At 43.7% G+C, this 21946-nt stretch overlaps 1 protein-coding gene across 1 annotated transcript in view; it reads left to right on the forward strand.

Annotated features, from left to right (window-relative positions):
• The first annotated feature begins 3218 nt into the window (after positions 1 to 3218).
• OVOL2 (ovo like zinc finger 2) overlaps positions 3219 to 21946 on the forward strand; it is a 50638-nt gene continuing 31910 nt past the window's right edge. Inside the window, exons 1-2 of the mRNA XM_003411410.3 lie at positions 3219 to 3346; positions 4006 to 4226. Of these exons, the coding sequence (XP_003411458.1) occupies positions 3247 to 3346; positions 4006 to 4226 (321 nt within the window). The 5' untranslated portion in view covers positions 3219 to 3246. The remainder of the gene's footprint in view (positions 3347 to 4005; positions 4227 to 21946) is intronic.

Here is a 21946-nt window from a genome sequence, read left to right on the forward strand (position 1 = left end):
CCACATTGTAGGTATTTGTTAGAGCAGCACCCCACTCCCAGTACCAAATATATATCTTAGGCTGGGTCCTATAGAGGAGCAAAACCAGTGAGCTGTATATATAAACATATATTTCAAGGGAATGGCTCACAAAGTTGTGGAGGCTGGCAAGTACCAAATCCATGTGTCAGGCCTCAGGGAGGAGACTTCTGCTGACTCACGTGGTCACAGGGGCCGACAAACCCAAAATCGGCAGGCCAGGTGGAAGGCTGCTGGCTTAGAGGGTTGCAGAAGTTGATGAATCCCAAAATCTGCAGGTCAGTCAGCAGCCTGCTGGCTCACGTTCCAAGAACTGGAGGTCAGAGGATGACCAGTAGGATGCAGGATCAAGAGAGTGCAAGCTTTGCCAGAATATATATATATATATATATATATATATATATATATATATATATATATATAATGCAGGCCACACCCCCAAGGAAACTCCCCTTTCAACTGATTGGCTGCTCACATCAGATCTGAAAAATGGAGGATGATTACATAACATCTGCCAAACTGCTGAGAATCATGGCGTAGCCAATTTGACACATAACATTAACCATCACACTTACCAAGGACACTATGACAGATTCCTGCCCCCCCTAATATTGCATGGGTGTAGGACCATATTATGTCTCTTGTCCCTTCCAATGCTAAGCTTTGAGGTTTTCAAAGAATTAAGTTCCTTTCTTATCCACATGTTAGGGGATGCTCTATAAACCCCACTCATAATACTTAAAAAAAAAAAAAACTGACCTTACAACAGAGAAAACAGTATTACAGTAACGAACAAAATTACTTACAATGATGAAAAAATAACTGCATTAGTTATTAGCTATGTAGTTATACTTTATACGTAATACTCGGACTTACCTTATGCTAACCTTACAATAGAGAAAAATCAACAAAGGTGATAGTTCTTTGAAAAGGTTAATATTGATAAATCCCTATTAAGACAGATCTGGAAAAAGAGAAAGAAAAGTCTAGCAAATATCATAGTAAGTGTGCATCCAGCAATCCTTAAATAAAATTGCAGTGGTCCTGTTTATTCTTTGCTCTCAAACTGGGAAACATTGTGTTGCTTTTTCTAGCTTTATATCCCACCTTCCACAATCTTTTTAAATAATAGGCACAGAAAAGCGTGGGCCGGGCACTGTAAAGAGACCTCATTGAAACAGAAATCCAGTTTTAAAAAAAGGGGGAGGGGGGCAAGGGGGAAGCTTGTTAATAAAATGACTGCCTCTTACACAAAAGAAGGAATTTTGAATGGAATGGCCTGTCGGCAGATAAAAATATACCCGCAGCGTCTCCCAGAAGCTGCACCATAGCCTTGCAGGCAAGGAAGAAGTCAGGTATTCGTGTGCCGCGGTAGAAATGTCTTCTTTCCCCTCTGGCTCACTGGATCAAAGTCTTTTTCATTCTCAGTTTTGTTTTGTTTTGTTTTCCTCAGCGAAAATCTGGAATCCAGACAGGCTTGCACTCGGAGAGGGTGATTCCCTAAGGCCGGACGCGGAGGAACGGCGGCCTGTCCCCTCCTCAGCCCCGGGAGATGTGTTCTCTCTCAGTGAGCGGGTAGAAACTCCAGCCCAGCCTAGAAATCCGTTACCAGGCTGCTGTGTCCCCAAGGGCCATTCCAGGGCGGAAAAAGGTGGGGAAATCCGCTGCGTTGGTTCCTCCATCCCGTGGGCAGGGCGTGCAGCGGATCGGGTCACAGACAGGTGAGGCAGGCAGATCTGCTAGCTACGGCAGAGCGCCCCCGGCCAGACGCAGCCCGGGGCTGCTAGCATACTTTTAATCATCCCTTAGAAGGGGGCGCGCGCAGCCGCCGGGGAGGCCATGCTGGGCGTGCCTGGGCGCACCAGAGCTTGGGCGGTGCGCAGGGGTTCCGGGAGGGGCAGCGCATCCCCCAACGTGGACACAGCTACTCCCAGAAACTTGGCATCTTTCTCTTGCCAATTCTCCTTCCTTCTCTCCCGCCTCCCTCCAGGTACAAGGGTCGATAGGAACAAACAAAAACAAATACAAAGCTGTCCCCCCGCCTCCCTGGTAGGGACTGTGAGGAAGAGTAGCCAACCTCCACTTTTCCTGCTTCCTGGAAAGGTCATTTGCCAGCCTCAGAATTTGGAGAGCGGGCACTCAGGATAGACAAGAAATGGGGCAGACCCAATTTCAAAGATGTAGTGAAATTATGTATAATATATTAGTAAGTAAACACAAGTAAGCCTTTGCGTACCTTGCTTACTATAAGCCCGTGGGTTCCTTGCTTACTTGTTTATCCGCCCCCGGGTGGAAAAGATAGGAAACTCGTTCTGGAAGCTGCTCTTGCATAGCAGTCGCTTGGCTTTTGTTTTCATTGTGTATTTATGTGAGGTTAGGGAGCTCTTGGGGTGTTAGGTCTCGGGATAGAAGCTGCTTTGGTGGAGTAAACCCACTTCTTTAGATTGTATGGCACAAATCAGTAAAATAAAGGTAAAAAAAAAAAAGAGAGAGAGAGACCCTGGATTTTAAAATTAATTATTGTTTATTTGGAGGGCGGTTGCAGATGACGGGGATTTTAGGTTACCAGATTCCTCTTCCACCAGCTAAAATCCAGGGGGAGTCGCCAGAACACTCCACACTTCCAGAACTGAGCCATTTTCTGCCGAGCTTGTCGGAGCCAAATCCATTCCGGAGTCCCAGCTAGTGGGGGTGAGGGGCTAGTGGGAGCCCTGGGAAACCAATCTGGGGTTTACCACGAGGAGTTTGCCTTGATTTGCGTGCGATGGGGGAATGCATGGGGAGGGAGTGATTTTAAAATGTCCTTCGTTTTTTAAAAAGGGGAGGGGGAGAATCAGACGTTAAATTCTTTTGCAAACATTCATGCCTAAGGAAGGGCTGGAACAGGCAGCCCGGCCGCCGGAACCGGTCGGACAGGTAGCGAGCTTGTTGACACCGTTATGTTGCAGGGCGCATGCTCACTCCCAAGTTTCCTGGTGTCTCTTCTATTCCACTTTATGAAACTTTTCCCCCGGCGTGGTCTCTCCCGCGATTTAAGGCATAGGAGGCGCGGAGCCGGAAGGCTCGGAGTCGCCGGGCGGGCGCCGCGCCGCGCCGGGGGTGGAGGGAGAGGCCCAGAGAGGCGGGAAGGTGGGCTCCGGCGCCGGGAGCTGGGGACCGAGCCACTGCCGCCGTCCCTAGCGAGAACAGCAGAACGTGGGGGTCACAGCCGGGGGGAGGGGGCCCACCATGCCCAAAGTCTTCCTGGTGAAGAGGAGGAGCCAGGGGGTCTCGGTCCGCAGCTGGAATGAGCTCCCGGATGAGGAAAGGGCAGACACCTATATCCCAGGTGAGCGCCGCGCGAGAGCCGGGCCTGGGCACCGGGCTCCCGGGGTGGGGGAAGGGGTGGCCTGGTCCCTTCGGCCGTCGGCCGGGGCTCAAGTCCCCACCCGTGCCTCCTCCTCCAGAGGAGAATGGGGGTCTTCGGGAGGAGGAGGACGCAGACCCATGCCGCGGCAGGGAGAGGCTGGGAAATCCGACGCCGTCGCCCTCTCCCCCCTAGTGGGCGCCTCTTAATTGCCGGGCGGCGGGACCGTTGGCTGCAGCGCCGGCCGACATGGCCCAGGAGGACCGGGGGTCGGGGGAGGATGAAGGCCAGGAGGGGCTCCCCGCCAATCCCACGTCCTCATGATGGTGCCCAAGGACCCCTCAACTCTCTGGGGCTAGGTGGGAAGAGGTCAGAGGCCCCCCTTTCCCGAAGAGAAGAAACTTGACGCGCAGGGTCCCTCATGCGTGGCCCCCAGGTACTCGTGGGCGCCAGGACTGGGACCGAGAAGCGAACCTCAGCACCGCAAGCTAGTTCGGGGGGACAAGCCGTTGGCTCACTCGCCCACCCCCACGGCGTTGTCCACTTGGCGAGGTGCCCAGGTCCGGGGTGGGGCGGCGGCACCGCCCTCAGGTCAAACTGACGCCGCGTGTGTGTGTCGGGTGCGGCCCCTCCCGCCGCAGTGGGCCTAGGTCGCCTGGTCCAGGAGCCCCCCGAGGACTGCCGCAGCGACGGCGGGAGCAGCAGCGGCGGCGGCAGCAGCAGCGCCTGGGAGCCGGGAGGCGCCGAGAGCAGCTCGTCCCCGCGCGCCCCCGAGCGCGAAGCCCGAGAGCCCGGCGACGCCGAGGGCCCGGGTGGACACCTGGTGGCGAAGCAGCGTCCGGCCGCCAGGTCGAAAATCAAGGTACGGTGTTGACTCTGGCCTCGGCGCCCCCGCACCACGCCCTGGCGACAGGCTCCTGGGCCCGCGCCCCTTCTGGCCGCGCCCACCGCGCGTCCCGGCGCCCCGGCCCGGAGCGCGCCCGCCGCGCCGCGCCGCGCCGCGCCTGCACCTGCCCCTGGGTGGAGGCCAGGGCACCTCGGCGAGGCCGCCGCCTGCTGGGCGGCCGCCCGCGCTGCTGCGCCCGGGCGACTGGCTCCCGGCTTGGGAGTGTGGATTCTGGAACTGTCTAAAAGGCACAAGCCGTTCATTCGACGCGCCAGGCCTGAGAATAACCGGGCCGTCTAGGTTCCGGGTGTCTAAAGGAAGGTATCCCAGCGTCCCGCAATCCTACCCTCTGGGACTCATTTCCCAGCGCCATGTAGATTCTGAGTTTCACACCCTTCCCAGTGCCGTGGAGAGAGTGGCAGCAGCTTGGCACACAGTGGGGCTCTCCAGTAACAAGTGTTCCCAGTGCCAATTACAGAGTGCCAGTTAGACAGGAAGCCTACCCCTGGCACTTTAGGTTGGTCATGTCTCTCAAATCCTAACCCAAACTGATGGATTAAAGAGTTCAACTGCAAATATGCCTTAGCGCAATCCTTTCCCCACAGCAGCAGGTTGGGGTGTGTGCCCCCCTCTGTCGTCACACCTCAGGGCTTTCTGAGTCCTCTAGAATTGTAGGCAATATCGGGGTGTCTGTCTGCGTTTTCCTGGGTAGAACTTACATGATCGCCTGCTCAAAGGCATCCCCTGTTTCCCCAAGATTAAGGAACCCCATTCCTCTGGCTCACAGCCACCTGGAGCCAGGGGATGGTGTTTTAAATCACTGAACCTTAGTTTCCTAGCCTGGTGGGCCGTAGCACCACACAGTTCTCTCCAGGAACTTGTTAGGCTGTAACTCCAGCGCTCTCCAGGGCGGTCCCTTGGTCCCACTACCCTGGCCTGGTGTGGAAGGAGGCGGGGGGAGGGTGCGTGAGTTGGCTGTGCGTTGGGAAAGCCACCGTATTTTAGCTCCTCCTCGGAGAGGCTTTACCTCCTCTTTGAATTTTCTTATTTCCTCGGGGCTTGACAGAGGGGGCGGGGTAGACTGGGGCACATTTAGGTTTTTTTTTCCTTCTAAATTTTATTTATCTTGTTGTGGTTGAGAATATACACAGCAAAACATACACCAGTACAACAGTGTCTACATGTACAATTTAGTGACACTGATTACATACTTCCAGTTGTGCGACCATTCTCACCCTCCTTTTTTGAGTTGTTCGTCCCTCATTAACATAAATTCACTGCCCCTAAGGTTCCTATGTAATCTTTCGCGTTGCTGTTGTCAATTTGATCCCAAATAGTTCTTAAAAGAGAATAATGCTCAAGGCAGACCTATTTCACTATTTAAGCTAAACTATTGTTTATTGTTTGGTTTTGAGAAGACTTCAAGAGATATTTTTGGCTTAAGGTTTAAAGATTAGGCCAGTAGTTTCAGGGGTTTGTCCAGCCTCCATGGCTCCAGGAAGTATGAATTCCATGAGAATTTTAAATTCTGTTCTGCATTTTCTCCTTTTAATCAGGATCTTCTATGAAATCTTTGATCAAATGTTTAGTAATGGTAGCTGGGTACCATTCAGTTCTTCTGATCTCATGACAAAGGAGCAGTTGTTCACGGACACAATTAGCCTCACATTCCGTTTCCTCATCCTAGTCCGGACTCTCCTTCTTCCTCTGTTGCTCCAGGTGAATAGACAGCAATGGTTGTGCCTTGGATGGCCCCTGCAAGATTTTAAAGTCCAGGCACCGAACTGCAAGGTAGAACAGAAGCACTAAACATGTTATTAGTCCAGTTAACTGTGGTGTGCCTTGAAACCATGACCTTAAACCTCCAAACCAAGGAACCAAATCCCATGAGGTGTTTGGTTGTACGTAAGCAGGCTTGGCAGCTACTCTTTTTATCTTGTCATTGTTGTAAACATATCTAATACAACTTTTGCCAGTTTTAACTTTTTACAGGTGTACAGCTTATTGACGGCAATTAAAATAATCAGCTGTACAACCCTACCTTTAATTTATGTGATTTTTCCATCACGCCTCACCCTCCTTTACCCTCTTCCTCCCACCCGTGGTAACCACTAATAAACTTTGGTCTCTATACATTTTCTTTTTGTATAAGTGAGGTCATACGATATTTGTCCTTTTGTGAATGGCTTATTTCACTCAGCATAATGTCTTCAAGCTCCATCCATTCTGTAGCATGTATCAAGACTTCATTTCTTCAATGGTTGTGTAGTATTCCATTGTATGTATGTACCACATTTTGTGGACCCATTCATCTGTTGATGGGCATTTAAGTTGTTTCTACCTTTTGGCTATTGTGAATAGTGTTGCAGTGAACATTGGTGTATAAGTCTCTGTTTGAGTCTCTGGTTTCAAGTCTTTTGGGTATATACCCAGGAGAGGAATTGCTGGGACATACAGTAGTTTTAGTTCTGCTTTTATGAGGAATCCTCACACTGTTTTCCACAATGTCTGTACCATTTTACGTTCCCACTTGCAATGGATAAGGGTTCCGGTTTCCCTCTACCTTGCCAACATAGGTTATTTTCTGTTTTTTTTTTTTTATCTTAGCCATTCTAAGTGGGAGTAAAATGGTATCTCATTATGGATTTGATTTGCATCTCTTTGATGGCTAATGATGAGCACTTTTTCATGTGTTTGGTGGCCGTTTGAATATCCTCTTTGGTGAAATGTCTGTTCAAGTCTTTTGCCCATTTTATGATTGGGTTATTAATCTTTTTGTTGTTGAGTTGTCAAAGTTTTAGTTATATTTTTGTTATTAGATTCTTGTCAGATAAATGGTTTCCATTTTGTCTTTGGCTGTTTGTGTTTTTGTTATTATATTAGATAATCCATTGTTGAAAGCCTGGCCTGACATCATTGCCCCTGCTTGTTGTAAGAATTTTATGGTTTTAGTTTGAACTTTTAGGTCCTAAATCCATTTTCAGTTTGTTTTTGTGTATGATGTGAGGCATGGATCCTGTTTCATTTTTCAGCATGTGGAAATTCAGCTTTCCCAGCACCGTTTATTGAAGAGAGTCTTCTTTCCCTGTCGAATGGATTTAGCAACCTTGTCAAAAATCAATTGACCATAGGTGTCTGGGTTTATTTCCAGACTCTCAATTTTATTCCATTGGTCTGTGTGTTTATTTTTATACCAGTACCAGGCTGTTTTGATTACTGTAGCTATACAGTATGTTTTAAAATCCAAGTGTGAGTCCTCCTACTTTTTTCTTCTCTTTCAACATTGCTTTAGCTATTTGGGGCTTCTTGCCATTCCATATAAGTTGAGGATTGGATTTTTCATTTCTGTAAAGAAAGTTGTTGGAATTGTTGGGATTGAGTTGAATCTATAGATTGCTTTGGATAGCATTGACATCTCAACAATATTGAGTCTTCCGATCCATGAACATGGAACGTCTTCCCATTTATTTAAGTCTTCTTTAATCTCTTTCAGCAGTATTTTATAGTTTTCGTTGTATAAGTCCTTCACGTCCCTGGTTAGATTTTCTCCTGGATATTTTGTTCTCTTAGATGCTATCATAAATGGAATTGTTTCCCTAATTTCCCTTTCAGATTTCTCATTGCTGGTGTGTAGAAACTCAACTGATTTTTGTTTGCTGAAACTTGTACTCTGCAACTTTGCTAAATTCTTCTATTAGCTCTAGAAGTTTTCTTGTGGACTCTTTGAGATTTTCTATATATAGGATCATATCATCCACGAATAGAGATTTTACTTATTCTTTTCCAATCTGGATACCTTTTATTTCTTTTTCTTGTCATATTGCTCTGGGTAGGACTTCTAATACAATACTGAATAGAAGTTATGAGAGAGAGCATCCTTGTTTTGTTCCCAATCTCAAGGGGAAAGTTCTCAGCCTTTCTCCATTAAGTATAATGTTGGCTGTTGGCTTTTTGTGTATTCCCTCAATCATACTGAGGAATTTCTCTTCTATTCCAATCTTCTTGAGGGTTTTCATCAATAAACGGTGTTGGATTTTATCAAATGCTTTTTCTGCATCTGTAGAAATGATCATGTGGTTCTTTCCCTTTGTTTTGTTGATGTCGTGTATTACATTGAATGATTTTCTAATGTTGAACAATCCCTGCATTCCTGGAACATAGCCCACTTGATCATGGTGTATGACTCTTTTAATATGCTGTTGGATTTAATATACCGTTTGCTAGTATTTGGTTGAGGATTTTTGCGTCTATATTTATGAGATATTGTTTTTCAGTTTTCTTTTTTATTAACAATTTTTAATTAATTGGTTTATTTTTTGAATTTTTTATTGTACTTTAGATGAAGGTTTACAGAACAAACTAGGTTCTTATTAAACAGTTAGTACACATATTATTTTGTGACACTGTTTAGCAACCCTGTGGCGTGTCAACACTCTCCCTTCTTGACCTTGTGTTCCCTATTACCAGCTCTTCTGTCCCCTCCTGCCTTCTAATCCTTGCCCCTGGGCTGGTGTGCCCTTTAGTCTCATTTTGTTTTATGGGCTTGTCTAAACTTTGGATGAAGGGTGAACCTGAGGAGTGACTTCATTACTGAGCTAAAAGGGTTCCTGGGGCCATTAATTTTCTTTTCTTATGGTGTCTTTGTCTGGTTTCGGTATCAGGGTTATATTTGCCTCATAGATTGAATTAGGGAGCATTCCTTACTTCTCCATCTTTTGGAAGAGTTTAAACAGTATGAGGCCAAAGCTTGTCCAAATGTTTGGTAAGAATTCCCCACTGAAGCCATCTGGTCCAGGACTTTTTGTTGTTGTTGGGAGGTTTTTGATCACTGATTCCATCTCTTCACTTGTTATGGGTCTGTTAAGACTTTCAATTTCCTCTTGAGTCAGTTTGGGTAGAGCGTGTGCTTCTAAGAATTTGTCCATTTCATCTAGGTTATCCATTTTGTTGCTGTACAGTTGATCATAATAAAAACCCACCGCCGTCGAGAGTCCGACTCATAGCGACCGTATAGGACAGAGCAGAACTGCCCCGTAGAGTTTCCAAACTGATCATAAGATTCTGTCGTAATTCTCTTTCTATCAGGTCAGTTATAATGTCCCCTCTTTCATTTTTTATTTTGGTTATTTGCATTTTTTCTCTACTTTTCTTTGTCAGTCTAGCTAAAGGCTTGTCAATTTTATTGATCTTTTCAAAGAACCAACTTCTGGTTTTCTTGATTCTGTCTACTGTTTTTTATTTTATTTATTTCTGCTCTGGTCTTTTGTTATTTCCTTTTTTCCGGTAGGATTAGGCTTAGTTTGCTCTTCTCTTTCTACTTCCTGGAGTTATTGAGTTAGATCGTTAATTTGAGATATTTCTTCTTTTTTACGCGGACGTTTATTGTTGTAAGTTGCTCTCTGAGTACTGCTTTTGCTGTAGCCCATAAGTTTTGGTGTGTTGTGCTTTCATTTTCATTTGACACTAAGAAATTTGTTGTTTCTCTTTTGATTTCTTTCTTGATCCATTGGTAGTTTAATAGTGCATTGTTTAATTTTCATATCTTTGTGTATTTTCCAGATTTTTTTTCCTTTTTGGTTTCTAGCTTTCCTCTATTGTGATCAGAGAAAATATTTTGTAAGATTTCAACCTTTAAAAATTATCAGTACTTTATTTTCGACCTAAAATGTTGTCTATCCTGGAGAATGATGCGTGTGCAGTGGAGTAGAATGTGTATTGTGTGTTTTGGGTGGAGCGAGCGTTCTGGATGTCTGGTAAGTCTAGTTGGTGTATAGTGTCATTCAGGTCCCCGGTTTCCTTGTTGATCTCCTTTCTAGATATTCTGTATAATATTGAAAGTTGCGTATTGAAATCTCCAACTATTTAGTACTATTTTTCCCTTCACTTCTATCAGTTTTTGCTTTACGTATTGAGGTGACCTGATGTTGGGTGCATGTATTTATGATTGTTAAATCTTCTTGATTAATTGACCCTTTTATCACTATATAATGTCCATCTTTATCTCTTCTGACAGATTTTGCCTTAAAAGTCTACTTAGTCTGATATTAAGATTGCTACCCCAACTCTCTTTGGTGGTTATTTGCATGGAATATTTTGTCTATTCTTTCACTTTCAGCTATTTGTGTTCTTGGGTTTAAAGTGTGTCTTTTGTAAACAGCTTATAGTTGGATCATGTTTTTTTATCCACTCTGTCACCTTCTGCCTTTTGATTGGAGCATTTTGATTATATTCAGTGTAATTACTGATAAGCAGTGACTTCTGCCATTTTGTTATTTTTGTGTGTATGTCTTAAGACGTCTTTGTCTTTTGGTACAGCTTGCTTTTGTGTTTTGTTGGTTTATTGAAGTAAGCCTTTTTGATTCCTTTTTCCTTTCCTTTTGCATATTTTTTTAATGTATTTTCTTAGTTGTTACCATGAATATTACACTTAAGAGCTTGTATCTATAACATTCTAGGGTAAGTTGGTACCAACTTAACGTTAATAAGAAACCCTGGTGGTATAGTGGTTAAGTGCTATGGCTGCTAACGTTAATAACATACAAGAAATTCTACATCTATACCATTTCCCCTTTTGTTGTTGTTATCACTAATTACATCTTTTTATTCCATGTACCCTGTAACATAATTTTATCCTTACCTATCTTATATGTTATTAAGAAACATGAAGGATAAAATATTTAGAAATATCAAGCATGAATACCTTATTAAAAAAAAAAAAAAAACCACTGCTGTCAAGTAGATTATGACTCGTAGTGATCCTATAGGACAGAGTAGAACTGCCCCATAGAGTTTCCAGGGAGCTCCTGGTGGATTTGAACTGCCGACCTTTTGGTTAGCAGCTGTAGCACTTAACCACTACACCACCAGGGTTTCCGAATACCTTATCACCAGTCCTTATATTTGTCCATAGAGTCCTGGTGGCACAGTGGTTAAGAGCTCTGCTGCTAACCAAAAGATCAGCAGTTTGAGTCCACCATCCACTTCTTGGAAACCCAATGGGGCAGTTCTACTCTGCCCTATAGAGTTGCTATGAGTCAGAATCAACTCATTGGCAACAGGTTTTCTTTTTTTTTTTTTTTATGCTTGTTCATGCATTTCCCTTTATTAGGGATCTTTTTTATATATAGCTTTGAACTACGTTCTAGTGTCTTTTCCCTTCCGTCTGCAGAACTCTCATTATTATTTTTTCTAGGGACAGTCTGGTGGATATGAACTCTCTCAGCATCAGTTTTTCTGGGAGTATTTTACTTTCACCCTCATTCTTGAAGGATAATTTTGCTGGGTATAGTATTCTTGGTTGACAGTTTTTTTTTTTTTCTTTCAGCATTTTAAATATATCATTCTGTTGCCTTCCGGCTTCCAATGTTTCCAAGAAAAAATTGTCGTTTAATCTTATTGGGGATCCTTTTTATTTGACTGTTTGCTTCTTCCCACTATTTTCAGGATTCTGTCTTTCTCTTTAATTTTTAAGAGCCTAACTATGATGTGTCTTGGTGTAGACTTTTTTGAGTTTATCCTACTTAGGATTCTTTGAACTTATTGGATTTGTAGATTCATGACCTTCAATAGATTAGGGGAATTTACTGTCATTATTTCTTCAAATATTCTTTCTGTCCCTTTCTCTCTTCATTTCCTTCTGGAATTCCCAGGATACATAGATTAAGTTTCTTGTTGTTGTCCGATGATTCCATTAAACTGTGCTCAACCTTCTTGAGCCTCTGTTCTTCTTGCTCTTCGGCATCTATAACATTAACTGTCTTATCCTGTAATTCGCTGTTTCTTTCTTCTGCCTGGTTAAATCTGTTGGTAACTGCTTTTCTTGTGTTTGTCACTTCAGTTATTGTCCCTTTCAGTTGCAATATCTCTTTTTTAGATCCTCATTTTCTTCTTGGCTTGTTCTCCTTGTTTCTTTTAGCACATTGTGTACATTTTCCCTTAGTTTTTTAAATTATGTTTAATGTTGTTGTATTATATTCTTTCTTTTTTTTTTTTTTTCATTATTTGGTCATCCTTAGATGCACTTTCACTCTTTTTGTCATGTTCATTTGGTTGGGCCATTGTTTCCCTGTTCTTTGAGTGCCTTTTGGTTTTTGTTGGGGCATTGTAATTTTCAAGGGTGTTAGTTTTTCCCAGTATTTGGTGTTTTTGCCCACACTACTTTCTGCAAGAAACTCTTAGGTGGGAAGAGCCTTCAGCCTTTTGCTTACTGTTTCCTCTCCCTCTCTGTGATAGCTTATCCCTCCCTGGTTTATTTGGATTTGAAAGTTCCAGATCTCATTTTCTAACTTTTGATCTCTCCCAGACACACCAGAGAACACACTATAGTTAGTCTGTCTACCAGTGGGCACCGCTACTCAGGCAAAATATCGTGTACTAATCAATCTGTCCACCATGGAGTGCAGTCCCCTGTCTCTGGTTTTTACTCCCTTCTTTTCTGTGTTTCTGCAATCATGTTTTTGGTTGGAAAACCTACACTAAGTGAGCTCCCTTCAGGCCTGGGATTGCCCTCTAGTTTTGGCAATTTTCTTCCCTACTCTATGGGGGCTCCTTATATCTGAGCTGGCATTTAGGGGAAGCACAGATAGACTTCCCTGTTTCAGGAGGAGGAGGGGCAGGCACTCCCCAGGAGGACCTCTGAAATATCTGTCTTGTTGGTTTCAGAGCCCCAGTGGCACTGTGGTAGTTGAAGAAACAGTCTCCACTTAGGTGGCCCACCTCCTGACTCCACTGTAGGCAACCATCTGTAGGAATTTGGATCAGTCCCGCAGCTGATAGTTAGAGTCCTCAGCACCAACTGTAAAGAGGAGCATACAGACACAAACTCATCTCCAAGGAGGTCTGTCTTGTTATAAGAGGCTTGAGCTATGGGGTGCACAGGAGGTAGGTAAAGGGCTGAATATGTTAGCAGACTCCACTGCAGGGGCTTTGTGTAGCAGTTTGCAACAGCCTGGCAACCAACAATTACCAGGTAGGAGAGGGGGTGTCATGCTGTGGTTAGATCCCCATGGAGATCTGCCTTGTTGCTCTCAGAGTCCCGCAGTAGATTGCTGTGAGTGTGGCCTCCATTCAAATCTCCTGCTTCCCAACACGCAGCAGCCTCAGACAGCAGTCCTCAGCACCAACTGAAGTGAGGACGGACTAACCAGTTGGATGTACCTCCCTGTTCAGAGGGCCCTTCTCCAGCAATTCACAGCAGGCTTGCAGGTAACAGTGTCTGGGTGGGGGAGGGGCTGTCACACTCCAAGAGGACCTCCAAGGAGATCTACCTTGATGCTGTCAGAGCCCTTCTGTAGTATGTTGGCTGTGGGTGTAGCCTCTGCTAAAGATGTCTCCATCTTAACACATAGCAGCCTCAGTCAGCAGCATCGACTGAAAGAGAGAGCAGACAGACCTGAACTGACTCCCTGGGATGTCTGTCCTGTTGGTTTCAGAGCCCTGAGCTATGGGGCGGATAGGGAGGCCTGTAAAGTGTTTACTATAGGAGCAGACTCCACTTCAAAGGCCTTCTGTAGCTTACAGCCAACAGTGTCCAGGTGGGAGAGGTGCTGGCACACGCCAGATGGACCTCCAGGGCATTTTATCTTGTTGATTTTAGGGTAGAAGCTTGGGGAACTGTCTCTTTGTATAGGAAGGGGCCGTGGTGGTTAGGGAAGTAGTAGCATCTTTTTCTGGGGCCATGCCATGGGTTGAATTATGTTCCCCCCAAAAATGTGTGTATCACATTGGTTAGGCCATGATTCCCAGTATTGTGTGGTTAGCCTCCATTTTGTGATTGTGATTTTAAGTTGAGAGGATTAGGGTGGGGTTGTAACACTACCCTTACTGAGGTCACCTCCCTGATCCAAGGTAAAGGGAGTTTCCCTGGGGTGTGGCCTGTACCACCTTTTATCTCTCAAGAGATAAAGGGAAAGGGAAGCAAGCAGAGAGTTGGGGACCTCATACCACCAACAAAGAAGCACCAGGAGCAAAGTATGTCTTTTAGGCCCAGGGTTCCTGTGCAGACAAGCTCCTAGTCCAGGGAAAGATTGATGAGAAAGACCTTCTTCCAGAGCCAACAGAGAAAGAAAGCCTTCCCCTGGAGCTGACACCCTGAATTTGGACTTTTAGCCTACTTCGCTGTGAGAAAATAAACTTCTGTTTGTTAAAACCAATCGCTTGTGGTATTTCCATTATAGCAGCATTAAATGACTAAGACAGGCCACTACCCCAGTTCACAGCAGCCGGTGGGCTGTGTGGCTGGGGGAGGGACAGGGACAGTGGGAGAACCGATTTTCCTACTGTATGTGACTTGTTGTTGACTTGTTGATTCTTGCCGGGGGGCTGCGTTCCCTGCTGCTTTCCTCTGCTCACTGATTCAGAGTCTTTGAAAGCAGAGCACTGTTTCCTTGTGGTATTTGTTGGGGAGGGTCAAAACGATGGCTTACTTATGCCGCCATTTTCTTAGAATTGTGCATTTAGAGACTTGAGCTGAAACACAAAGGAAAACGATCTTTAAAGGGTGGTGCTGATTGGGTGCTGACTCGCTGCTTTGTGTTAAGTGCACTGCTGAGGTTCACAGTTAGCTGACCTGAGGCACTTCTGGGCCGGGCAAGGTTAAGGGGGAAGGGACAATTTGCTTGAGGCTGCTGGGACCTCTGCTGTCCAGGAAATGCTATAAAGTGTTCCACTTGCATATTTTTCACCAGGCTGTCCTTTTGTGATTGACTTATTTCCCTCAGCATAATGTGTTTAAACTCCATCCATGTTGTAGCATATATCAAGATTTCATTTCTCTTTCTGGCTGAGTAGTATTCCATTATGTGTATGTACCACATTTTGTTTATTCTTTTATCTGTTGATGGGCATTTAGGTTGTTTCTACCTGTTAGCTATTGTGAATAGTGTGGCAGTGAACACTGTATTGCTTCCACTCCCTTGGGTATATTCCTAGCAGTGGAATTGGTGGGTCATATTTTTTTTAACTTTTTGGGGAAATGCCACATCGTTTTCCAAAATGGCTGTATCACTTCGAATTCCCATCAGCAATGGATAAGGTTTCCAACTTGCCCACATCCTTGCCAACATTTGTTATTTTCTGTTTGTTTAGCCATTCTAGTGAGAGTAAAATGGTGTCTCATTGTGGTTTTGATTTGCGTCTTTTTGATGGCTAAAAACATCGAGCATCTTTTCACCCATTTGGTGACATTTGCATAGTCTCTTTGGTGAAATGTCTATTCAAGTCCTTTATCCATTTTTTGATTGGGTTGTCTTTGTATTATTAAGTTGTTGAAGTTTTGTATATATTTTGTTATTAGATTCTTATCAGATATACAGTTTTCAAAGATACCCTCCCAGTTGGTAGTTTGTTTTTTCACTGTTTTGGTAGTCTTTTGATAAACAAAAAATTTTAAATTTTTATTAGGTCCCATTTATTTATTTTGGCTTTTGCTCTTCCCCACTTACATACTTTTGAGGCAAATTTCAGACATCATACTATTTCACCCGTAAATATCTCAGAATGTGCCCCTAAAAGATAAAGGCCATAACAGGTACATGAGGAAATGTTCATTATCCTTAGCCATTAAAAACAATCAAAACTATATTCAGATACCATCTCACCCCAAAATTACTGGTACTAATCAAAAAAGAGAAAATAATAAGTGTTGGATTGCAGGAAGATTGAAACTCTTATGCACTGCTGGTGGGGATGTAAAATGGTATAACCACTATGGAAAACAATATAGCACTTTATTTTATTGTGCTTTAAGTGAAAGTTTACAAATCAAGTCAGTCTCTCATACCAAAATTTATCTACACTTTGCTATATACTCCTAGTTGCTCTCCTCCTAATTATACAGCACACTCCTTCATCTCCACCCTGTATTCCTGCATCCATACAGCCAGCATCTGCCCGCCTCTGCCCTCTCATCTCCTCTCGAGACAGGAGCTGCCCACATAGTCTCGTGTGTCTACTTGAGCCAAGAAGCCCCCTCTTCAACAGTATCATTTTCTGTCTTATAGTCCAGTCCAATCCTTGTCTGGAGAGTTGGCTTTGGGGATAGTTCCAGTCTTGGGCTAACAGAAAGTGTGGAGACCAAGACCTCTGGGGTCCTAATCTCAGTCACACCATTAAGTCTGATCTTTTTACGAGAATTTGAGCTCTGCATCCCGCTGTTCTCCTGCTCCATCAGGGGTTCTTTATTGTGTTCCCTGTCACGTCAGTCATCGGTTGTAGCCAGGCACTATCTAGTTCTTCTGGTCTCAGGCTGATGTAGTCTCTGATTAATGTGGCCCTTTCTGTCTCTTGGGCTCATAATTACCTTGTGTCTTTGGTGTTCTTCATTCTCCTTTGCTCCAGGTGGGTTGAGACCAATTGATGCATCTTAGATGGCTGCTTGCTAGCGTTTACAACCCAAGACGCCACTCACCAAAGTGGGATGCAGAATGTTTTCTTAAGATTTATTATGCCAGTTGACCTGGATGTCCCCTGAAACCATGGTCCCCAAACCCCCACCTCTGCTACCTTAGCCTTCAAAGCATTTGGTTTATTCAGGAAACTTCTTTGTTTTTGGTATAGTCCAGTTGTGCTGACCTCCCCTGTATTGTGTGTTGTCTTTCCCTTCATCTAAAATAGTTCTTGTCTACTGTCTAGTTAGTGAATACCCCTCTCCCTCCCTCCCTCCCAGTCTCGAAACCATCAAAGAATATTTTCTTCTCTGTTTGAACTATTTCTTGAGGTCTTATAATAGTAGTCTCATACAATATTTGTCCTTTTGCAGCTGACTAATTTCACTCAGCATAATGCCTTCCAGATTCTTCCATGTTATGAAATGTTTCACGGATTCATCATTGTTCTTTATTGATGCATAGGAATCAATTTCCAAAGTGGTGAACCATTTTACATTCACACCAGCAGTGTGTAAGTGTTCCAATCTCTCAATATGGCACTTTCTTAAAAAATAGAAACACCATACGATTCAGCAATTTCACTCCTAGCAATATATCCTAGAGAAATAAGAGCCATCACACAAATACATATATGCACACCCATGTTCACTGCAGCACTGTTCACAATAGCTAAAAGATGGATCAACCTAAGTGCCCATCAACAGATGAATGGATAAACAAATTATGGTACATACACACAATGGAATATTAAGCAATGATAAAGAACTGATGAATCTGTGAAATATCACACAACATGGATGAATGTGTAGGGCATTATGCTGAGTGAAATAAGTAAATCACGAAAGGACAAATACTGTATGAGACGTTATAAAAACTGAAGAAAAGGTTTACACACAGAAAGAAACAATCTTTGATGGTTATGAGGGAGGGAAGGGCTGGGGAGGGGAGATCTTTAACTAGATAGGAGATAAGTATTAATTTTGGTGAAGGGAAAGAGTGCACAGTATAGTTGAAGTCAGCACAGCTTGACCAAGGCAAAGTCATAGAAGCTTCATAGACACATCCAAACTCCCTGAGGGACTGAGTTACCGGGGCTGAGGGCTGGGGACCATGGTCACAGGGGTCATCTATGTCAATTGGCATAACAAAGTTCATAAAGAAAATTTCCTACATCCAATTTTTGTAAGTAGTGTCTGGGGTGTTAAAAGCTTTCCAGTCACCATTTAAAATACATCTACTGGTCCCATCCCGTTTGGAGCAAAGGTGAATGAAGAAAACCAAAGATACAAGGGAAATATTAATCCAAAGTACTAATGAACTACAAGTACCACAGGTTCCATCAGTCTGAGCCCAGAAGAACTAGATGGTGCCTGGCTACCACCACCAACCACTCTGACAGGGATCACAATAAAGGGCTCCTGACAGAGTGGGAGAAAAATGTGGAACAAAATTCAAACTCACACACACGCACGCACACACACACACACACACACACACACACACACAAAGACCAGACTTGCTGGTTTGACAGAGACTGGAAGAACTCCTGAAACGATGGCCCCCGGGCACCCTTTTAACTCATAACTGAAGCAACTCCCAAAGTTCACCCTTGAGCCAAAGATTAGACAGGTCTATAAAACAAGCAATAACACACGTGAGGAACATGTTTCTTAGTTCAGTCATGCATATGAGACCAGAAGGGCAACACCTGCCCAAAAGCAATGACAAGAAGCCAGGAAGGGACAGGAAAAGTGGACAGATGGAAACAAGGAGTTGGGGTGTGGAAGGGGAGAGTGTTGACACATTGCTGGACTTGTAACCAATGTCACAGAACAATCTATGTATAAATTGTTGGCTGAGAAACTAATTTGCTCTGTAAAGTTTCACCTAAAGCACAATAAAAAAATAAAAGATAAGGACTATAGTACACAATCACACGCACATTAACAATTGTGCTCAAATTGCTAGTTGTCTAATGAATTTTTTTTTTTCAGTTTGTGTAATCAAGGCTGAATAATGTCCACACATTGTAATTGGTCAATGAGTCTTTAAGGTCTTTTTTAATTTACTCATTTTCCCTTCATCTTTTTTAAAATATCCTTACAATTTATTTGTTGAAGGAAAGGATAATTTATTTTGTAGAACTCTACAACAATCTGTATTTTGCTGATTACATTACTGTGATGTGGAACACTTTCCTGTGTCCTCTTTATTTTCCCAAAACAGATAGTTCAATCTACAGCTACACTGTCCAATATGGTGGCTTTGAATTATATGTGGCTACTTAGATTTAAATTAATCGCAATTATATAAACTTTATAATTAAGGTCCTTGGTTACACCAGTAACATTTTAAGTGCACAGTAGTCATGTATAGCAAGTGGCTACTGCATGGGACAGCAAAGAATAGACTATTTCTATCCCTGCAGAAAGGTTTGTTAAACAGTGCTCCTCTAGATGTTTAATCAGATTTATTTTATTTTTGGCTAGAGTATGTACTAGGTCGTGGTGTTTATTTCATTGAGAGCCATGCAATATTTGGTTTTCTCTCTGTGATGTTAACAGCAGTCAATACTAAATTTTTTGGGTGTTAACAAAGAACAAAAACCAAACCTGTTGCCGTCAAGTTGATTCTAACTCGTAGCAACCGTATAGTCACTAGCAGGTATTTTGGGTATTGGAGGCTGCAAAACAGTGATAGTCTAATTCTGTCCATTTATTAGCTGGCATACATCTGTAGAGATACTTGCCCCATCTACTATTTGATTTCCTAGTGGGACAGTTCATTTAGGAAGGTAGAATAATGCTTGACTCATTCCCTTCCTTCATTTTTCAAGGTACTCAGTTCACCTGAATTCTCCAGTGACAACCAATTAGTTGGTTTTGTTTGTTTTTTTAAGTATCAGTGTAAATCATGGACTTAAATAGTTTTGTTAAATCCATCTTTTTGATACTTGTAAGATAAATAACCTCTGTCCCCAACTCTTTGTCTCTTGTCCATCTCTCTCTCAGGCAGAATTGGATTCTCCTTTCACTCCTCCTGCTTTGTAACTCTCTATCTTCCTGGCTGCACCAACCATACTTCTCAACTCTAGACCCATCAAAACCAGGGAATACTTCCTATTGAGCTTGTATGCCCAGCACCTGGGTCAGTAGTGCCTAACTCATAGGAGGACATAAGGCACGGAGGAAGGAGTCAACAGTCCCTAGAATAAGTGACAGCTTTTGGAGGAAAACACAGAAAGCAGGAAGAAAAGAGGATCAGAGAAAATGCCTGCAATAGATGCTCAATAAAAGTTGAGTTAATTAAGAGGAAAAAAAAGGAGTTATAGGAGAACAATGTAAGTGTTAACTGCACCACTTTTTAATTTGAATATAGGTGAAGTGGGTTTTTATTGTTGGAATGGATTGCAAGAGTCAGGGTGTAGTTGTGGATGACGGAATCCACTATTGCTAGGTAAGCCAAACCAAACCCACTGCCATCGAGTTGATTCCGACTCATAGCAACCCTATAGGACAGAGTAGAACTGCAACATAGTATTTCCAAGGAGCACCTGGCAGATTCGAACTGCTGACCTTTTGGGTACCAGCCATAGTACTTAACCACTACGCTGCCAGGGTTTCCTCTAGATAAGTAGAGAATGGTTAATTATAGGGTATAAATGGGCAAAAGAAAGACTAGGCTGAGCTTCTAGGAATGTCTGCCAAAGCTACACTGAAGAAGTGGGCCACCTTGGGAACTGTGGTTGCCACCTGATCGGGAAGAAGCTCTCTGTATGGCTACCTACTCCTGCTTCATAATGCTTTTGCCATAATGCATCCCATGAAACAGTTGGACTTGCCTCTGCCCGGTTAATGCAAAGCCCAAATTTAAAATCTAAGAGTGCATGTGATTGGTGGAACCTTAATCACATCTCAAGTCCTAGCTGCCAGGGAGTCTGGAAAATGTAGTTTCTGGCTTTCTAGCCTCTGTGCTACAGGAAGTCCCACCAGAAGGAGTACGAGTAGATGCTGAGCGTGTCCACCCATAGGATTCACGACACCAAAACCAAACCCACTGCTGTCGAGTCGATTCCAACTCATAGTGACCCTATAGGACAGAGTAGAACTGCCCTGTAGAGTTTCCAAGGAGCACCTGGCAGATTCAAACTGCCAACCTCTTGGTTAACAGCCGTAGCACTTAACCACTACACCACCAGGGTTTCCATAGGATCCACTATAGGGAACATTAAAGCATATATAGTCCCATCTCCTTATTTTTTGAGGTGAGAAAGGTAAAGCCCAGGATTCTATTATTTTTAGCATTGTTGTATTGTGGGAGATATCATTGACACTCTAGCCATTAGTGTTGACGGCCAGAACCAAAGGAGCCTGAAGATATTCCTCACCGTGGGAATGAGATATTAAACCACAGAGCTCATCACTCTTTCTCTTCTTTCCATTACCCTGTGGACCTGTCCTGTGGGAAGTCTAAGTACAAGTTTTGCACACAACAAACTACATTCGAAATCTTCAAGTCTCTTGGCCACTGGCAGGTGACACCTCTCAGCCTCAATTTCTTCTTCTGGGTTAACCCACTGTCATTGAGTCCAGTCCCACTCATAGTGACTCTATGGGTAAGAATAGAACTGCTCCAGAGAGTTTCTAAGGCTGTAAATCTTCACAGAAGCAGACTGCCGCATCTTCCTCCTGTGGAGAGGCTGGTGGGTTCGAACTACTGAGCTTTCGGTTCGCTGCTGAGTGCTTTAACCACTGCGCCACCAGGACTCCTATCTTCTGGGTTATAAGGACATATTCCCTTTATTATCGTTTGAGAAGGGTCTACATTTTGTCATGTAGCAGTTATGAAGCCGAAGGAGATAGTACATGGAACCAGGAAGGTGAATCTGAATCCCAAAGGAATTAGGGGAATGTGCTTAGCATCTTTTGAGTGCTCAAGCATAGCGAATGTCTCTGAGGAAATCCTGTCCAAAGGGCTACCAAAAGGTAGCTTTGGATTCCAGTATCCTCCCACAGGAGATAAGACCATTCAGTAATTAACTTGCCTGGTGGAAGCATCAGTAAAAAATAAAGGTTTCTTTTTGTTTTCATTTCAGTTTTTCTTTTAGAAAACTGAAAGGTAAGTGATCTTAGCCAGCTTTGAAGTTGGTCAGAGGGCCAGCTGAAGTCCCCACCTCCCTGGACACTCCTGAAGTTTTCGGCAGCCCTGACACAATGGTCAGTTTGTTATTGCTGCAGAGTCCTGTTTCTTTAAAAGAAGAGCTAGAAGGGAACCTTGCACGCTTTCAAAAATGAAAGGTGAGAAGCCGCA

Source organism: Loxodonta africana, chromosome 24 (assembly GCF_030014295.1).
Source record: "Loxodonta africana isolate mLoxAfr1 chromosome 24, mLoxAfr1.hap2, whole genome shotgun sequence".
Classification (NCBI taxonomy): domain Eukaryota; kingdom Metazoa; phylum Chordata; class Mammalia; order Proboscidea; family Elephantidae; genus Loxodonta; species Loxodonta africana.